Genomic DNA, 20127 nt, shown 5'->3' on the forward strand with positions numbered 1-20127 from the left:
GGTGGACGCGGTCATCCAGGATGTCTTTTTTTATTTCCTTATCTAGCTCCCAGACCTATGTTCTTGAAGCTCAATGGTTTTTGAGTCTGGAGTGCTGAGTGGTATCACATAGCAACCGATGAAAACTGGTGTGCAAATGAATAGATGTTTTCATCGGATGATGCACTCAGACCATGCCCATTTCTAACAAATTTTAAACATCAGGCAGTAGTGAATTTGGCTAGTCTTTGCTTGATTTTTGTTTGCATAATTGTAGTCCATAATTTCTACTGAATACATGAGGTAAATCTACCCATTTTTTTTTTCATCACCTAAACATTTCTGTCAGCACTCAACAGACCAATTTCACGAAGGCACTAAGCTCCGAAAGCTGCCAGGCGTAGAAAATACTTGCTTTAGCAAATGTAGGTCAACAGCTGAAAAGTCATGAGATGATTACAGCTTAACCTGGTTACTGCTGAACGCATTAATTTTTCCAAGCTATATTTTCTGTTTAACATTTCCAAAAATTGGGACCTTGCTTTTTTTTGGGGGGGGGGGATGAAAATTCCAACAAATATCAGAGAGCTTTGCCATTTTCTTTACTCAATTCACAAGTCCAGTCAACTTCATGGTAGCCAGCGTTCCGATTCCTCCCACAAACATGGCGGGAACGGCGGCGAAAGAAAACAGACAGAGAGTACCCATGCCGGACATTCCATGACCACTGCACACAAAAAAAGAAGCAAAAAAGAGAAGGAAAAAAGTTGATTAGAATGTGTCCTTTCGTAAGAATAGACTGATACATTAAACCCCACCCACTATCGTTTGGGAAACAACACGTCCACATCTCCTATGCATGCCTCACAGCATGTTTCACCTGTGCGCATCATGCACTCATGCATGTATGTTGGACGTTTGTACATCCATGTCCAACGTTAACACTAACTCCCTAGCATGATTTACTAGGAACCATACCCATCCTGGCAAATTCCAACACCATATGGAAAACTGTGCACACATATTTCTGACTTAGTTTCTGGAGGTGTGCCAACCCAATGTAAAAGACTGTCAGTTTAGGGGTACTGTACCCATCCAGACAACAATACGTGTTGTTGGGGTTTGATGGGTTGAGTTCTGTTAGGGTTAATCAAGGCTGTGATTGGTCAAAGGTCATAACATGAGGCGGGGCTTAAGGATCAGTCTATGGCTCTTGTCGTTGTATGCCAAAGGGAGGCCAACCACCAACTTCTGTTTGATGATTGTAAAAAAAGTCACATTTTTCCCCCAAAACTGTCAAATTTTCCCCAAAAAAATTTCCTTATGGTTACTCTAACGATTATTTCAGGCTTAAGATTCCTTGGAGTAGAGAAGACTTTATGTCTTGACTTCTACACCTAAGTCAGTGAAAAATCTCAGATCTGCCACGGATACTGCAGTGATAAATTACAGGCAAATTGTAGACTTGAAATCCAGTCGGTAATTGGGTGATTTATTCGCCCGCTGCACGCCGCACCGCGATACGTCATACCACATACCAGTGTGCAGGAACGGTACTTGCATCATCGATCCCAATATGCGTGTACTATTCTAATTACATGTAACGAACTGCGCTGCGCTGGTATAAATTGGCGGTGCCGGCAGATAAAACAAGACTGTCTATCTAGCGAATTCCTCTCAAGTCTAGGCAAGTTGCTCAGAGTTCAGGAAAAAAGCATCACTGAGCAGCATTTAAGAATTTTAATAACAGGGGCACCTGGCCAGTCAGCCTGCTTGAGCAGCTCAGACGATCTCCCCTAGAAAACCCAACTCTCTCTTCCAACCTTACCTAGTGCATCCGCCAGCCAGACGTGAGCCGTAGACCATGATGATGCCACCCAGGAAAGCATGCAGTGCAGAAACTCCTTCAGTGTCGCCCAAAGCCCCAGCCATACTGGCGGAGAAGACTGCTCCGGCTATGGCTGCACAACCATACGCAATCTGCAAAAAAAATTAAAAATTAGCAATCCAAAAGATAGTCACTTTTGAATTTGTATTGCTACTATTGTAAAAAAAACACACCATTTTTCAGGGTTAAACTTGAAATTTGCACAGAAAGTACATCCATAAGATGGACTTGTGATTTGAATTGCAATGTGACTTGTGCTTGATTTGTGATTTGACTTTTGATTTGATTTGATTTTTTGTCTGATTGACTGATAGCAAGATGTTTATATTAATGAACAACATGCCTGAGAAACGTTTAATTTGGCCAAGGAATCAAGCAATAAACACAAAGTGTTTCAAACAGAGAACAGTACAGAACGTTTAGATCAGTAGCCTATTACAGCTTTTTATGCCGGATGGGGGGGGGGGGGTGGCAAAATTCAGACTTTATACTGTCAATTGTGAATGAGAAATTAGCCTGGCTGTTCACTGATCCTTTACTTTTCACACATCGATGACTAATAGCAAGAGAAGGTTAACTCCTAACATCATGCAGTTACCCCTGATACTTTCTTTTCAATTGTATTGGCATGGCAGGAATTGCTTGTGGCCAAGTTTTTATATCCCTTTTGTCCGTATGCGTCCATTCAGTTTTCTGAGAGTGGAAACCTATGAAAGCGTATCTAAATATTGCGTTTTAAAGCCTACTGTATTCCATGAAAGTGAAAGTAGGACAGGTTTTTTTTTTCTTCCAAAATAGAACATGTACATGTATTTCCAACACTTTGAAATATGGTCAGTTTTTCTGGTCAGTTTTTGCATCTCAAGCCAGCAACTTCATTTGTGTGCATATCCGTAAAAAAAATTATATTTCATGAGACAAATTGAAGAAATTACTGCATTTGATTGCCAGGATAACATAGCCCTCAGAATCTATAGCTAATATTCTTGTGGTTTTTGTTACTCCAGGTAAAAAGTTAAGAACTCAACCGCACATATTAGTCGAGTCATCACAAATCATCACCCTGAGTCAGCCAGTATCAAGTCAAGAGTCTCTGGTCAAATGAACCGTTGAAAAAGGCCTTTGCACACTATTGTCTCACCTACCCGTGTTGAAATCAACACGAGTCTACCGTAAGCAGGACCAGGTCCCGTCACACAGGGGTAGGCAAGGCATGCCATCTACACTTATAGCAGTGTGAACATGGGTCCAAGGGTGGATCCAGAGATTACTGGGGGGGGGGGGGAGGTGGGGGGTGGGGGCGGAAGGGCTCTCTCAAGTAAGAAATTGCCTAATTTGAGAAAATTTCTGTCACTGCCGGGGGATGGGCGCCCCCTTCACACCCCCTGGTTCCGCCAATGGGGTCAGCTGTAGATTATGGATTTTCTCTACCCGGGTACAGAGTCTCAACCCTGGTCCTGACCAGGGCTGGATTTTACCCATGTAGAGCACTTGACCCCATGTAAAAGCCGGGGGGGATTCTTGCTAAAGTGAGAAAGGGGTTCACCGTTCGCGAAATCTCTGTGAAAGTATGAAAGGCACTAAAGACATTCATTAGTTGCTGCTTATCCCATGTGACTTAGTTGTCTTTTTATTGACTTTTAATTTGCATGATTGAAACTCTTTTCTTCAACCCGGGGGGGGGGGGGGGGGGGGGGTCTTTGCTTACCGACCACCAGTTGTTCAGGCCATACTTGGTCCTCAGGAGGTACGGTGAGACATTACGCAGGGTCCCCGTTGGAATCAATTGCGCAGCCATTGTGCAGTAACTGCCACTTCCACCCATGGTCTGTCCCATTGCAAGAACAATCGGAATCTGCATACAGCCAATTAAAGCCCCTGGACAACAGAACATGACAAATATAATATAAGGATCCCAACCTGTTATTGATCTGCAATCAATAAATCAATTTACATCTTTGTTGAACTGAGCCAGAAGGTCAAACTTCAGGATCTGGACATTAAAGAACAAATTCATGAATACACAATCTGGTATTTATATATTATACAGTAAATCGATTTAAACTTTTGTTGAATCGAGCCAGAAAGCAGAAATTCAGGAATCTGGCATGCTGCCAGATTGTTATTTCCCCTGTGACCACCTTGAAGCAAGGACATTGTAACATTGGCTATTATTACATTGCAAGCGTGTTCACCCATGTTCAAGGCATGCTTTATGCAAAGTTACAATAGGAAAAACACAAAGCCACTTTGTACACAAAGCCCTTAACTAGCAAGAAACAGGTACAAGTGGCAGAGAACCCAGGGTTAAATATCTTCATTTCAACTAGTGTACATTCTTATTCCACCACTGCTTATTAAAGTTGAAGGGTCCTGTGTGGCCTCTTTTACTGGGAGGGGGGGGCTCTCAACATGGGTTTGGTCATAGTTTCAGCAGGAACTATGGGCCCAAAGCGGGGCATGCCCCCCCCCCTCCACCCTCCACCCACCCATAGCCCCAAGCATTTAGTGCCACTGCTAAAAACTTCCAGTGATAGACCCAAGTTTTCATCTATCATGAAAAAGTTTGAGTCCTTCTCTTTTCATTCCTACCCACCAGAGATTGAAGGCAGCCAGCTTCGAAGTGCAAACAGGGAGGCCTCGCTCTGATTGGGCACGGTCAGATCGGAGGTCCAAGGCACCACCACCTCCAGGAAGTAGACAAACATTGCCAAGGCAATGCCAAACGGGAGAGCTACCTTCCAGAAGGGCAGACCCACGATCTCATCAATCCTGTTACAAAGTAAAGACAATCAGTTCATCTGTATATTTTCGCTTTCCTTTTTCCAGAATGGCAAGGAATCTACCCGGAGAAGCAAGCTTTACTCATTGCTCCTAATGTACACAAAAAAATAACATTTAAAATGACAGTTTTGACTAAGATTTTACCACTAATATTCTCAGATGAAAGATTTTTCTCTTTTTTTGTTTGTTTTCTGGAACAGGGGATGAGCATCCTCGGTTGAATGCCTGCAAGAGAAATGTTAACTTCCTACCCTTGCAATTAAAAGGATTAGGTTGGTAAGACTTTTTAACTTTTTTATTATGATAGTGCATCATTTTGTGGCAAACTGCGTGAAGATAAAACGTTTCAACAACATTTTTAAAGCAGCATAGAGTTGCTTTTAATTGTTACATACCGCCCCAAATTGCTGCGTTAATTTGCTTCTTGTACCAACTAAAACTGCCTGAGCACCCAACGATGTTGAATAAGGCAGTGGCGTAAATCTGTGACAGCGAGTTGGGGAATGGGGGATGGCCAAAATCCAAAAAATGCCTGGCCGTGAAAATTGGAGGGGGGGGGGGGGAATTGACACCACATCATACTAGGGGGCGCTGCTAATGATACAGATTTACATCTTTAAGTATACTTGCGCTTACATCAAAACAGCGCATTTTAAGCTTTTTTTGCTTTTTTCTCCTTTCATTTTTCAGTGCTATTGAATACATTTTTGTTGTTGGGAAGTTAAAAAAAATACGCGTTTCGTTGGTTTCTCACCACGAAAAAGTGGGGGGATGATTCAATAGCCCATCCCACCCAGTCAAAAAGTCGGGTGATATATACCCCCCCCCCCCCTCCGGGATTTACGCCCCTCGAATAAGGAATGGTTGGCATCATAATTTCCCCCAATTTGAATAATACTCCAGTCTCACTAAACCAGTTTGCATCTATGCCTGCACATCAAAAAAGAAGAAGACTTTTTGCCATCTGTTCATCAGGCAGCAAGTCAAGCACAGTAAAAACCTTCAGCCATAGTTTTTTTGTCCATCTTTCTTTCTCCCTCTGTCTCTCTAGAAAGGCGATGTGGACATCCTTGACATTTTCCCACTAGCATCTTCAGTGTTTAATCTTGTGAAACTAATGACTTGAATTTCTGCCCCACAGTAGCGTGTCATGGACGGTCCGAGTAAAAAAAAATGGAACAGGACTCGTTTGCAATAAGTGCGAGAAAAAAATGCATTATACTTGTGGGAACTGTCCACGATTCTTCCCATTATGTCAAGTGCAATGACTGCTGGTTTCATGTGACCTATTTTGCGGGGATGGCATATATTGCTGCTTTTTTTTATATTATTATTTTTTTTTTTCTGGGGGTGTGCAGCTGTGGTTCAGTTACGATGAGGGTTCATGGTGGTCAAGGAAAATTAGGGACGAGCAGAACAGTTGTTAAAAGTGGGAGTGTTGCATATCTTTTGAATGTACTGTATAGCATCCATGCATGATCACTACATCAAGTAATGTGTTCAAGTCCAGGAAAGTTAGACAACTACTAAGGGAACAATATAGTCTGGTTTAAAACTGGTTAGGGAACTGGTTGCCGATAATGGCCCGGGAAGAAGGTGAGGGCCACTATCGGAGACCAGACCCCTAGCCGGTTTTACTCTATGTTCAGGCCACTTCAATGGTGCGCATCACATGCGGGGTTTGCTCAATATGTCATTCTCCTTATATGGGGACCACATCAGTGGTTCTCCGGCACCCGTTTGTAGTAGACGGATGTGTGATGCTATTTTACGCACATGTGACAGGGAGTGCAGAGTCTTGCGACTGGTTTTAAAAATCACTGATCTGTGTTTTAACGGCAGTTTAAGACCACCCACTAGACAGGCCCTCGACCAATAGGAATGGGTAAACCATCTCAGGTATTTATGAATTTTTAATTTAAACTTTTTTTTCTTTAACATAAATGGTTCCAAGCTAATTTTTGCTTTGCTTAGAAATTATGAAATTGTTTTCTTTCTTTTTTCTTTTGCTATATGAGTCTTTTGATACTTGATCTTTGTTAGCTTTCAAAGAAACCAATTATTCTCAAAATACAACTGGACAGTGAAAGGCTATTTGAGTTAGGCATCTGTGTAGTTGGGTATCTGTAGGGGAGTCAAGTTGGCATTTAATGTGGTACTTCCCTCACTTTCCAACGCTGTGACCCGGGTTCGATTCCTGCCTGGGCCAAAATGTGGACTGGGTTTTCCGTCCTGTAGGTTTTTCTCAGAATAGTCTTCTCGGGGTTTTCCGCCCTGGTCTAAAACTGTAATTACTTCACATTGTCTTCTACATTGTCTTCTCTTTACTGGGAGACCAGTGGATTCCACTGAATGGGCTATATAGCCAGTTAAAACAAGAATATTGTTTTTGAATTTGGAACTAATACTCAAAGTCTATAGTCCGTAATAATAATTAACTCTCATCAACTATGGATTGTGGAAACTAGGGCCCACTTGGTACTAGTGTTGTAGTCGAGTCCAAGACAAGCCACCCAGTCCAAAATTCAAGTCACAAGCCATTAGATGTGTGAGCGACAGAGGCATTCCATTGTTTTTTTCCATGCCAAGTGACCGAACTTGTGATGGACCTGTAGTGGGATGAGCTTGACTACGGTACACCTCTTGGCATAGAGACTCAACTGCAGTTACTCTGTTTTAAAGTTAGTCTTTTAACTCCAGAAAAAGATACTTGACTGAAATTGAATTTACCGGACTTTCTGTGCAGGGTTCTTGGGTCGTGTCCAGCCAGAGACTGTTTGCTCGGTCAGTCCATAGAGAGTGGCCCCGAGAATGCAGCCCAAGAGCGTGTAACCTGGAATGTGAAAGGTAGCTGGTATAACTGTCAGGGCGTCAATAAAAGGATCACAGTTTTGCAAGATGAAAATTACCGATTAACAAAGGTAAACTCTTTTTTAATTTTTGATTGGATTGTTGGTTGGTTTGTCAGTCATAACACAAGCCATCATGCTGCATGTGTTGGCCAGAACTATAGGTTGGTTGGTCAGTACGTCAGTCATTTATTGCTGTTGCTTCTATACTTGTCATGTGAACTGGGACCAATAACTAAAAACGATTATAACTCAATGTGATAATCCCAGATCTCCAGACAACTTGCTGAATATCGAGTGACACATCCATTCCCATGCTTGGCATCTTGCCAAACTACCCACCACTTTTTTTCTCACCAACCATTATTTACTCTCTTTTTTGTATCCGTCTTTATTTTGCTCTGCATTATTTTCTTTGGTTGTTCATATTTTGTATATGTGTGATAATGTTGGGTTTTTTTTTGCATAAGTTAACTTATTTTATCATCTGTCTGACTGACTCCTTCGTTAGAATTTTCATAAGAAAAAGTATTTGTCAGTAACACTAGTATGTGGTATGAAATAAGATGATATATGTTTTTCGATTTTTATGATGCTGCTGACAAAGATCTTCCCATTGAGTTTGCACCTTTTTTTCCCTGCCCCAATTTTCCCATTTCCGACATATACTGAAAAGGCCGGAACCATTTTGACAAGCTTCATTTTACCCATTTTTATTAGCCGTCTGGCCTTGAGTTAGGCCCAGGAGCCAATGAGCTAGGAGAGACAGAAAAAACAAGTTGTGAACTTGTCAGCTGACTGTCTGCTCACCCACATTGCAGAGTGATGAATGGCCATGGAGAGTTTCCTTGGGGCATCTGCAAGACAATGCCAATGGGGGCAAGTGCGGCCGTCACTCCCCTGATATATGGGACCTGGGGTTTTGCACTCTGGATCGACTTTGATGTAGAACTTTAGCAAGAACTGGATCTTGGCAAATGATAATTGCCCGAGGCTTTCATGACATGATTTGTGACAATGGGTGGGGGAGGGGGGGGGGGGAGTATATATCCGGGTTTATACAAGAGCAGATTCAGAATCTTCGATAGTTTGATTTAAACATGAATAGGCCTTGTCATACAGTCCTCTGTGGCTTTTAAAATTGATGAGATTGTCTAGCCCTATTTACAAGTGCAAACAACAAATGCAGTTTTGAAATTTAGTCCTTTTGCTAATCTGGAAAATTTTCTGAAATATATAAGGTTGTGATGTAGTATGAAGCCTGTATGACTATCAATGTGGTCTGAGTGCTCAGGCTCTGTATTAACTTGAAAGAAATCGAAGTATCTGGGAAAAAAATATGTGTGTTGAAAAATGAAACTCACAGGCTCCTCATCCTCCTTGCCCTCCCTGTTTTCCCCGCATATTATCCCACTTACGACCTTGAGTACACATTTTACGACCCTCTTTTTGTCAGAGACCTCTTTGAGAGCTACAATGCCTATTGTTGATTCTGTTCCATAATAACCATCAACTTGATGTGCACTTATCACTTGTCTTGCTCTGTTTGGTTTTCCCAAAAGGGGGGAGACGACTTTTTTTGTGATTGTTGAGATTGAATAGCAATCCCAACCGCAGCACTAGCTTTGTCAGTGAAGGCTTGGGACCAATCAAGCCCAACACTTTTGCTGTGTGTTTTGTTCACAAACAAAGATAGAGATGAAAAGATGGAATATGAAAGCAGGATTTGATTCTTTCTCTATTTTTTTTTTTTTTTGTTGTGTCCGGGAGTCTGATTTTACTTTTAAAAAAGCTAAAAGGTTTTGAAACCCAAAGCTAGGGATTTGGAGGGCGGGTGGGTGCACTGAGTGTATCCAGGTACCAAATAGCATAGGTCTATTTGTGTTGGGCCTGGGATGCTTGTCACTACAGTGCACAGGCAGCACTGTGACGCTGACACTGCTCATATTCATGTTGCTCATTTCATAAAAGTCACTCCATTTGAATGAAAATTCACTCCCTGACTGAAACCAGGGACCAGATGTTTTAGAGTTAAACTCATTCAAATGAGTAGATTTTTTTCCAGAGTATGTATTTGCAATCCAAACTTATAGTGATTTCACAGGCTGAATCGCAGCAGTCTCTGGTCTCAGTGTTTCAAAATAAGAGAGTACAGTCAGCAAATCAGTTTGTCATCATTTTACCAATTGTTGAAGCTGATCACATTATGGAAAAGACTAATATAGATTTTTAGTTTTAGGGCAGGCTGTTAAAATAGTGTGGAAAGAGGCCATTTGAGCCTGAAAATCAACAGTTAACGTACACAGACAAAGGTTTTGAATGTGCATATGTTATCACCACCCTAAGACAGCTGTGAAGAACATATTGAGTGTCAATGCCCCAGTTCGAGGACATTGGAATGGTGTTCAAACTGTAATGCAGGTCAACAGTGATGTATGAATTGAGTGCAACCTCAAAATCAACTTTGATTTCGAGTAAATCATTTCACAAGATGAAAGGAAGTCCACTGGCAAGGTCACGGAAGACTGAAAGGACAAATTATCTAAAACTGTTAGTTTTCATTATGCGATTACTGATGGGTTGCTGAAGCTACAATCCTGGCAAAATCTCGCTGGGCCCCCAACCCCCAGCCCCCACTTAATGTTGTCTCTCATTGCGCGGTGTGTGCTCCATCAGCTGGAGAGAACAACATGACCCGGTGAGCAGGGCAGTGGGTGACCGTGGCAGGCTCAGAAAGTGTCCCAACCATTTTGGCCGGGATTGTAGACTGCAAGATTGGGGAGGGCATACAATTATGTTCCGCCATTGGGAAAAGAACTAAAAGGGACAAAGTAGGAAATTTATTGTTGTTTTAAATTATCATTTTACTATCTTTGTGTACATTTTATAGCATTCGTATGTGTCAGATTTTTGCCCATCAATTGAAACTTTCCTGAATTGTAAGAAGGCCATGTCAAACACCCCCACCAACACCACACCAGCACCACCAATATTTTTAACTAGAAAAAAAAATACATAAAATAAACACAAAAGAGCACTATATAAACTTTCTGTAAGACTTTGTGTACTTGTCGATGGCAATTCAGTCAAGAGTTAGGTGTAGTGTTATTATACTGAATCTGACAGCAATTTTCTTGTGTGACTCACACGAACATAATAAGGCTGACAAGCTTGTCATACCTGTCAGGCAGCATTACATCTCACAGGCCATTGAACCTTTAACTGGACTCCAATTCACACATTCAAAAGAAACTAAGTATTGATCAGAAATCTTTGTGATCCCCTCAGCCAGAAAATTAAATTTTCCCCCAAAAGCATATTTAAGTTCAATTCATTCCCCCACCCCCCACAGACGCCTAATTAAATGCCGTTGGTCTAGTTGGTTCTATGGTTTGAAAGAATCTTTTTGCTGTGCTCCAATGATGCTGTGCCTTTTCATTTGCAAAATACAAATTTATACTTTTGACTTGGCATTTTGATTTACTAAAACGTGAAACACAATCGATCGTCAATATCCGTCAGCTGCTGTGGAAAATGTGCTTGAGTGTTATGAAAGAACCTGTATTGTGTTTTCCCTGCATAAGAGAATGTTGTGTTTAGAAAACAACTTGGCATTTGCCTCTGTCAGTTATAGAGAGATTGTCGATTAGATGATGTTTGGTTGGTTAGCTGATTTGTTAATTGGTTAGTTGGTTGATTATTACTCGTTTGTCATTTGGGTTTGCTTGATTGGCTCGATGGTGGGTGGGACATTCAGGTGTGAATGGATTGTTGATACATGGGTTTAGACATTTGAATCGTAACTCTGGGGTTTTCTTACACGTCAGTTTGTTTGTGTTAGGTTAATCGGTCGGTAGCTGACTGCGTTATTTGTTGGCTTGTCCATGCATTTAGGCAAGCGGCACTATGGTTGACTTCTTTGTCACCGTGTTAGAACTTACCTGCATTGGACACTCCTGCACCTATCTGGACAAGGACAGCACCGGGGCACTATATAGACAAACAAGAGATACAAATTCTGTAATATTTATAGAACGTTTCATTCTGGCTTGGGAAAAGGTATATACAAGTGTCTGGTTTGAATGAATCCATCGAAAGTACAGTCAATGCCTTCTCTTCGAGTCTGAATTGCTTTAGTTAGTTGTATTTTTTTTTTACAATCGCACAGACACCGTCTCTTTGAGGGCTATAGAAGGTTGTTTTTACGTAGTATACAGTATGCACCGATTACCTTGGTGAACTTAAATTTGGGAGGAGATGCTACTTAATTTTAAGAGATTAGCACATGCTGATTGAAACACCAGGTTCTTCTCTTAACCACCTTCTTATCACCCAAAGGAGTTTTTCCCAAGCTTTTACACAAACCCAAGCTGTTTCCACGAACGCTCCTATTAAACCTTACTTATAAAGTGACACATGATTTCTTTTTACGCATTTAAACCTAGCGAAGCAAGGGTATTTACTGTCTCGGTTCACGAAAAACCAAAAACAAGTTAATCATTTGAGTCAAGATCTTGTCCCACTTACAGCGCCTCCGATGGTCATCCCGATGCCCAGCAAAGTTCCCCCGATAACTGAGGCCGCCACGCCCTTGGCACTCAACCGGCAGATAAAGTTATCCCTCGCCAGCTGGAACCTCTGGCTAGTGGTTGGCAGCACAGAGAGGGCCGACATGGAGACGAGAACTGCCGAGACGGCGGCCATGAACATCTTGAGCATCACATTCGAGCTGAAGTCCATCTGGTTTCGGATGAGAAGGGGCTCAAATACTGCCGTGAGAGGGAACAACGGAAACGGTCATAATAAGCTTGTTCAATCAGTCATGCCTTAATATTCACAACGCGTAGTAATGAGGGGCGCTTCCCCCCCCCCCCCCCCCTCCCCCCGGAAAAAGCAAAAAAAACTTAAAAAAAAAAGAAGAAAAAAAAGGTGCTTAGTCATATTACTGTTAATTTAGAAGTTGAGGTGGTAGGGTGGACAAAATTTGTGTCCCCCTGCCCACCCTCGAAAAAATGATAAACTGAGAATATGCTGGAAAAGCACCGGGATGTTTTGGGTGAAAATGTGTATTGCCCCCTTTAGAAAAAATCCTGGCGACGCCCATGTGTCCAACCACAAAACGTGACTTTCGTAAGAGATTTTTGGATGGCTAAACTTTCCTTTAGGTATACTATGACTGTTTTGACCCACTTTTTTTGCCTGAAGTTTCCGGTTTGGAAAGTTCCACTTACGCATTTAACCAATTTTTTTTTTTTCGTTCAAATTTAACTGGGAAATATCTGGAAATAGTTAATTCCCGGGAATTGTGGAGGTTTTGTTTCCAGCATCCAGAAACATTGAAAGCGAAGCAAGCCTATTTTATTTTCGTCTATTTCCCGCTCAGATTATTACCCTGAACTTCTGTTGTTGGCACAAGTTTTGGCGCACTGAATCGGTGCTTTAGATCAGAGTGGAGTGACGGGACGCCGGTATTATAAGCTCCAACCATAGAGCAAGGCTATGCTCCAACCTTGGCCTTTTATTACACAGTGTTACGCCGCGGCGGTTGTACAAAGGGAGGTACGTACAAATCACCAAACTAAGTTTTGCTGTGAATACGTACACCACAAGGACGTGGTTTTTCACACTGCCCTGTTCAGGCCTCGCAGGACTCGAGCGCGCACGTGCCACTCGCCAGGCCTTTGAGCTCTCCGACAATAGACCTTGGACTTAACACTGTGCCTCGAGACAGGTGCTACCGACCCCCTCGAGATCAACCAGCGACAAAAGCCAACGGCGTCATTTTTGTTTTCTTTCTTACAAATGAACAACCTACGTGCGACAAAGCCATTGCTAAATGGTGGTGGCGGTTAAGGCGCGGGGGATTTCTATATATGCCCAATTTCTATGGAATGATCGCCAATTCTACAAGGCCTATACTATTTATAGCAACATGTCTAATCCCTTGTGGGGATTACAGTGTATATTGGGACGGTGGTTGTAGACGTATGGAGTACAGAAGGGTAATCCCTCGGCTTGAGCTATTCAAAGCCCGCGATTTCTATTTCTGTGAACAGGCGCGAACTGGCCTACAGTACCTAACTCCAGTTGCTGCAATCAATAATGTCCCGCGTGTTGTATATGCTTTAGTACGTCCTGTCTTTTGAACATGATCTATTTCTTTCAAACTCTGTTAGGGCAGCATAAATCATTACAATTCTTACCATGAGTTACGAGAGGGAAATAACGCTATTTTCAAGGTATTTATTGTATCCCTACGAGTTAAAACGTGGTGTCGGAGTGTAGAAGAAGCCTTTTTTCCGTGAAAAAAAGAGTTCATTTTACCGTTCATAATTGTGTAAAAAGGGAAGGATTAAATGCCAAAAATAAAATCTAGGGTGCCAAGGACGAGTCTTGTATACCAACCGGGACTCTGATAGGCTAAAATTGGTATCGTGCCCGCCGGCCGGTAGCGAGAACGTGACTTCGTAAAGCTTGTGCAAACTGCACTGAAGTGTTTCCAAAGTCTATAGCGCGATAGCAGTTCCGTGTGTGACGCAGGTTCCGTGTTGACAAAAAGCGTTCTGAAGTGACATAATTGCGAGCTGTGATTTTCGAGATAGATCATTGGACCCTCAAGTTAAGTTAGCACGAAGTTAAAGAGCGTCTTTCCAAGGTCACATTCTGGGCACGGTCCGGGAAAAAGAAAAATCAGAAAAACCAATATGTAATGCAACAAAATTAGTAAAATTACTTATAGCTTGTGAGGTCTATCTCGGAGCACATCAAAAATCAATTTGCATTTCAGAGTCACAAAATACCTTTGGAGAGCCGCCGTTTGAGTGTGACCATACAATTCCAAATTCGGATTTCTGCATGTTCATCATTGTATCATAATCATTATGAATAATAAAACGATTATCGGTTCAATTATCTTTTGGGGTTAACCATTCATTGACCAATAGCAGTGGCCAGCCTTTAGGACATTTTTTTTTACAGTCGTATAGACCTACGATTTGAAATATCCTCAAAGCTCGCACTGTTGACAATCCTAAAACGTATGCCGTACCCTTTCCATGAACAAAATAATCTGGCTACCTGTTGCGAGAGGTATTAATAACCTTGATGGGAAATGGGTCCTGTTCGGGAAATTAAACAAAGTGGCAGTGCCACGGTCATTGGCGCAATTTAGGGCCGGAACCGAGTTATAGGGTTCAGAAGCAAAATGAGTGAACGTCCCGTGGTTGTGGTTTTACTTTACAATAGCAAGATTCAGGCAACTGCTTTTTCTGACATAAAGACCCTAGGCTATATGACAACACAGAACTTAAGAGGAATTTTTTTTCTACCTGGTCGTATAAATTGTTCGGTGAGTTACCATGACACACACGCGTCTATCTTCTCTGACTTTTCTCTTACCTTAAAAACTATAACGGAACCATAAGTAACAAATTATAATGGGTAATTGTTTTCTTTTGAACTTCGGTCAAATAATTATTATTCAAAAAGGGAACCCGAATCTCCGTCATAATTGAGCGACGCTCGCCAGGGTGACCAGATGCAAATCGCAAATTTCTGGTGGATGCATTTAAAAATTCTGCTAGATTCAATACAAATCTGCTAAATCACCGAGAAATTACACAAAATACAGCAAAGACACGTGACAAATTTTGATACTGCACGCACAGTTCCATGTGTACGTGTGAAACAGGATGACCAGATGAAAATCCCACAAGTCTGCTAGATGCACTACAAAATTCTGCTAGATTCTGTGTTTTCCCCCCAAAAAATATCCGTCAGATCTAGCAGAAAATCTGCTAAAAACGGTCACCCTGACAAGCGCACTTTCGCATTTAAAAATCACTGACAGTCACGTGATAAACAACGTCATTTTTACGTGATGTTTTTGCGCATGCGCGTTATGACTGGTGACCAATAAGCCTCTACACTAAAAATTCGAGCGCTTCACAGAATTGAGTAAACCGGAAGCGGTAGACCTTGAATGGTTTAAGCCCCTGACAATGTGGGGCGAGATCTATTGGGGGCCGACCTTCGGTCCCGAAGCACAGAGCGATTATGTAATCGTTGCTGGCGATTATTTGGTGTAATTCTTGCGCAAGTATCGACGTGCATGACGTGGCGAAAACCTATTGGTCCTGACTCTGAAGGCTGGACAGTTTCAAGGTCTTACTTTTTTTAATTTGAAGGGGAGGCGTTCCCAAGGACAGCAAACCCTGGATAGCGTAGCCTTGAAGATTCGAATCCTACTATAATACTAATAGCGAGTGGGAGGGGGCACTGAAGTTAGGCCTTTATGCAAATGCTAGTCGGCATGACAATGGAGCTATGATCAATATAATGACCAACGGAATTATTTGCGTTCATAACTGAAAGTCATACTTGTTATTGAGCCTCTTTCTTGTTTCTTTCTTTTTATTCCCGTCCATCAACTATGACAGCGTTTTACTTTTCTATCAGGTGAGATTTTCAAGACAAACCAATAATTCAAGAATCAAGACAAAACTCAGAACCCCCTTATATTTTCTTGTGTCTCATACGGAGTCATGTGAGTGTCAAATAAAAAAACAACATTCTGTTGAAATATTTTCGATTTAGGCTATATATCGGTACATAATTTCGGTTAGTATCGGAACAAAAGTTTATGGTATAGACCTTTGCATAAAATCAACATATTGGTACACAAGCGGTGACGATGACGGTGCACTGTAAAAGCCAAGCTTGTTAATACTGTGAAGGTTGCTGATACGCGTTGCGTATAGGAATTGAATTCAAAATGGCGGAAACATGCCAGTACAACCTCGATATCGGCCAAACCCTACACAAAACCCGTAGTTTTGCAAAGTATAATGCGAATATAATGGAGTGACTGACAGCCACTGGATATTGCATCCTATAGTATGTCATTACGTTCTTTTGTATCTTTTCCCACTACCCACTCAAAATGATTATTATCGGCTCAGCCACGTGGTCTCCACCATTTTTACCCTAACAACGGCCCAGGGTACAGCCTCAAATGGATATGTTGTTATTATCCTCATCCCTCTCTGGTATTTATCCCACAAAGAAGCACGAGATAAAGGCATTGGGATCGGAGGATTTCGAGGTCGTCCCCACATGCAGTCAATCGATGTGAGGGCGCGAGGTTCTTATAGATACGTAAATGATTTCCAGGTACGCGAGCCTGTTAGCAATTACTTTTTTTCTTGCAACCCAGTATGGTCAATAATGACGATAATGCGCACGCGTCAGTTGGTAACGGAATGGTTTTCGGACGTTCCCTTAAAAAACTAAAACTAAAACTCAGAAAATAGGGTAACATTTATTTCATTGATCAATAGGACTTGATTAAACACAATTTAAGAAAGAAAATTCACTTCGGGGGAAAAAGAAGAAGTAAAGTTCGAACCCCTTTCACGCATGGTAGAGTATCATTTGTGCAATTTTTTTTTCGTTTGAAGCAACAAAAGTGCTCAAATCTAAAGAAGGCTGCTTAACAACTAACCTGATGAAGGTTTAGCTCAGTGAATGCTGTATATTCCGAGAAAACAATATTCTAGGATCTCGATCTCAATTCAAATGTGCTGAGTCATGTTTTGAATTGCGCCCGAAATCAGTGTGCGTCGTGTCAACGCTTGCTCGCACCCATTCACGGCTTCGTCGAATTAATGAAAAAAAGAACTACTAACGGAAATTTCCAAAAATGCGTCTTTAGACACATCTTTGGAAATGACCTTCTTTTGTTGTTTTCTTCAACCAGACAGCATGCCAGAAAGAATAATTTCTCAGTGAGTTTAGTGTCGTATCTGTAAACCAAGTATACTTTTTCAACAATAATTTCGTAAGTTACTTTTTGGATAGCTGTAAATTATGTACTTTATACCTTTAAGGTAAATGACTGAACTAGCCTGCAGAAGGAAAAATTGCAGCCCGTGACCGCCCGATATCTACTCACACTTTCCTTCACAACGTGATCACGTTGTGGAGGAAAGTGTGAGATCGAGGCAGCGTAGGCGCGCGTACGTGATAGCGAAACGTGGATTCTAAGGGTGTGCCTCCCGAAAAGATCTCACACAATCGTCAATGTGTTTTTCCGCTCCGTTTTCTGTCTCCATTTTTAATGTGTATTTTCTGAAAACGTCACAACTTTACAAGACTGGATACAAAAAAATTTTCCAAACACAAACTTCCCAAAAAGCTACCTAAGTTGTCGCTTCAAACACAGTATTATAGGCCTACTTTCCTTGAAAACGCACCGAAATAAACTACAATGTCCTCCTTTGGGCTTTCTCTAGTTTGGGGGTCAGGACACATTCACTCCTTTTCAGTCCCCATTCCTCGAATTGCAAAGCGAAAGAAAAAAAATTGAGCCGGCGTTTTCCAAGAAGTTTTCCACGCTCACTACATCGAGCAACTGTAAGGACTCCGCTATATTAAGAATATAGGCCTAATAGTCGAGAACGAAAATCACGGTCGATTTAGTTTTTCGTCTGAAATTGTCCTGCTGTTATAGCCATCAGCTGTATTTTTGTTGAAGGATGCATAGGAAATACTACGTGACGTGTGAAGGAAATGATACCAAACGGTTGAAAATATTGAAGTTCAGTTTAAGAAAGAGACGGTTTAATGTCGCATGTATGCATTTCAGGGAAACTGTTCTTTCCTTTAGTTTTTACATGTATAGTACTTAATATTTTCGAACGGTGGTATATTAACGGTAATTGTCCCAATTCCTGTCACAGCTACTGCTTGCTTGTGTGATGCGGCAGGTTCTGCGTCACACGGGGTAATATTGTACTGATAAACGACTCGAGTCACACAAAATGCAAAAAGTGACCGTCATCGAAACATCAATTAAACAAACACTGTCCACCTTTTTGCAGTGCGTTAATTTATCGATTTTCGTTATTGATACTGTGATGTCTATTTTGAGCATGATCGATTTAATCTCTCATTCCAATGTCATCAATAAATGCAGGCGAATATCGATACTATAATCTTCCAAAATTCATGAAGCATCGGTTGCCAATGATTACCAAACATAATTGTCCGCAATCTACTTGTTTTGGTTCCTCCGCTTTTTAAAATTAATTTACTACAGAAAATTCCTCCCTGGATTTTAAATTTAAGGAAATCAATCTTTAACCAAATCTGAAGCAAGTACGGAAGAAAAATAAGATCATGACAAAATTCAATCTTCGGAGTTAATAAATCAACATTTCACATAATGACTTCTGTTTAGGCGTACATCTCGGTGTCGATCGGAAGGTCTTGGGGAAATTTCTTGTGCAAAATTAAATTATTGATCGATGGTCCATTAAAATAAATAAATAATTAACCACATTTCAATTGTATTAAATGTGACGATTGCTCATGACAGAATAACTCCAGGGCTAAACTAAAGCCTGATATTATATATTTCAGTTGAAACTAAAATCACACATCTTTGCGATAAAGTTCTATATCAAATTTGCAACACAGCCGAAACTAAAGATGGCACAAATTGAGGTTGGAAGGAAAAGAAATAGGCAAAAGTAAAGGCTTGGTGAAGTTTTAGTACTCACCTCGCCCCTTCTCCATCGCCAACCCGAAGATGGCCCCAGCAGTGATGCAGACAGAGATACGAAGCAAGGAAGTTCCCAACAACGCCCCCGCACCGCGTCCAAGCGTTGAGGCAGCGGCGGCAATTCCACCCCGAGAGCCGGGGGGAATTGGGGCAGACTCGGCGTGGGCGGCTGCGGTCGGGGAGGTCTCATCCCAGGCGCATACTGGCGGACTAGCTGCGTAGGCCGTCTCACTCCCCATCTTGAAGATGGAGTTATCATTCTCGTCTGTAGCGATGAACTTGCGGCAGTGCAGCCCGTTGGTAAAAGGGATCGCCATAATGCAACTTTTTTTTTTGCAGGAGAATCAAATAATTTGATGATGCAAGAAAATTATAAAGTGGTTTCAGGGAGTGATGATGAGAAGAGTATTTTGACGTTGTCAGCTTCTCCTCGGATGATGCAGTGCCGGGATGGGCGCAATCACAGCCGTTTTTATAGCATCCGTATACGGAACCATTACATCAGAGAATTTCCAGAGAGAGAGAAAAGCACAAAGCTGGGGTCCAAAAGGGGAAAAAATACCCCAACCTTGAACTGGAATTTTTTTCCAGGCACCTCGTACGTATTTAAGGGAGTTTAATTAGACATGCAGAACCAGGAGGTTTTTTTTCACCTGGGGCGCCTGAGCCCGGGCATGCGCATTGGAGGTAGCCCCGGCACGTTCCATGACCACCAGAGTGGCAGGATTCAGCCCGTATTTATTGGCCTTGCGCTCGTTTGAACTTACTTGCGTCCCGAATTGCCAACCCTTTTGTCAGAGCTCCCCCTTTGTAACTTCACGTAATATGCATCGCAGGAGCAAAGTCCCCGGCCTTTTGTTCAGAGTGAGTCAGGAGATAGGATTGTCTGAACACTCAGAGGCACAAGTTGGACAAACAAGCTTAAAGAAACTGAAACTAGAAGATTAAGTATCGTTTCCTGTGCCGAGACCTCAATAAATCCCCTAAAAAGGCAAAATTACGCTTATTTGTTAGAGGCTCAGAATGCCGCATTTTTGTCGACTTTGAAATGAGCGCTGCGCTGG

At 41.8% G+C, this 20127-nt stretch overlaps 1 protein-coding gene across 1 annotated transcript; it reads right to left on the reverse strand.

The window, feature by feature from the left end:
• Window positions 1-241: 241 nt before the first annotated feature.
• Window positions 242-19685, reverse strand: LOC119742126 (UPF0394 inner membrane protein YeeE-like). Its single transcript, XM_038218157.1, has 8 exons — window positions 19062-19685; window positions 12028-12269; window positions 11442-11490; window positions 7382-7484; window positions 4464-4639; window positions 3576-3745; window positions 1808-1959; window positions 242-706 (listed from the first exon to the last, which is right to left on the reverse strand). Exons 1-8 carry the CDS (start codon window positions 19378-19380, stop codon window positions 586-588), a joined length of 1332 nt encoding a protein of 443 aa, XP_038074085.1. The 5' UTR covers window positions 19381-19685; the 3' UTR covers window positions 242-585.
• Window positions 19686-20127: the final 442 nt, after the last annotated feature.

Source organism: Patiria miniata, unplaced genomic scaffold, assembly GCF_015706575.1.
Source record: "Patiria miniata isolate m_02_andy unplaced genomic scaffold, ASM1570657v1 HiC_scaffold_5, whole genome shotgun sequence".
NCBI classification, from domain to species: Eukaryota; Metazoa; Echinodermata; class Asteroidea; order Valvatida; family Asterinidae; genus Patiria; species Patiria miniata.

Excerpts from the sequence above, each read along its gene's own strand:
- LOC119742126 (XM_038218157.1), bottom strand. The coding sequence starts at position 19,380 with ATGGCGATCCCTTTTACCAACGGGCTGCACTGCCGCAAGTTCATCGCT. Across the intron at positions 12,270-19,061 it reads GGCGATGGAGAAGGGGCGAG|TATTTGAGCCCCTTCTCATC; the intron begins GTGAGTACTAAA and ends CTCTCACGGCAG. Across the intron at positions 1,960-3,575 it reads GCCTGAACAACTGGTGGTCG|ATTGCGTATGGTTGTGCAGC; the intron begins GTAAGCAAAGAC and ends TTTTTTTTGCAG.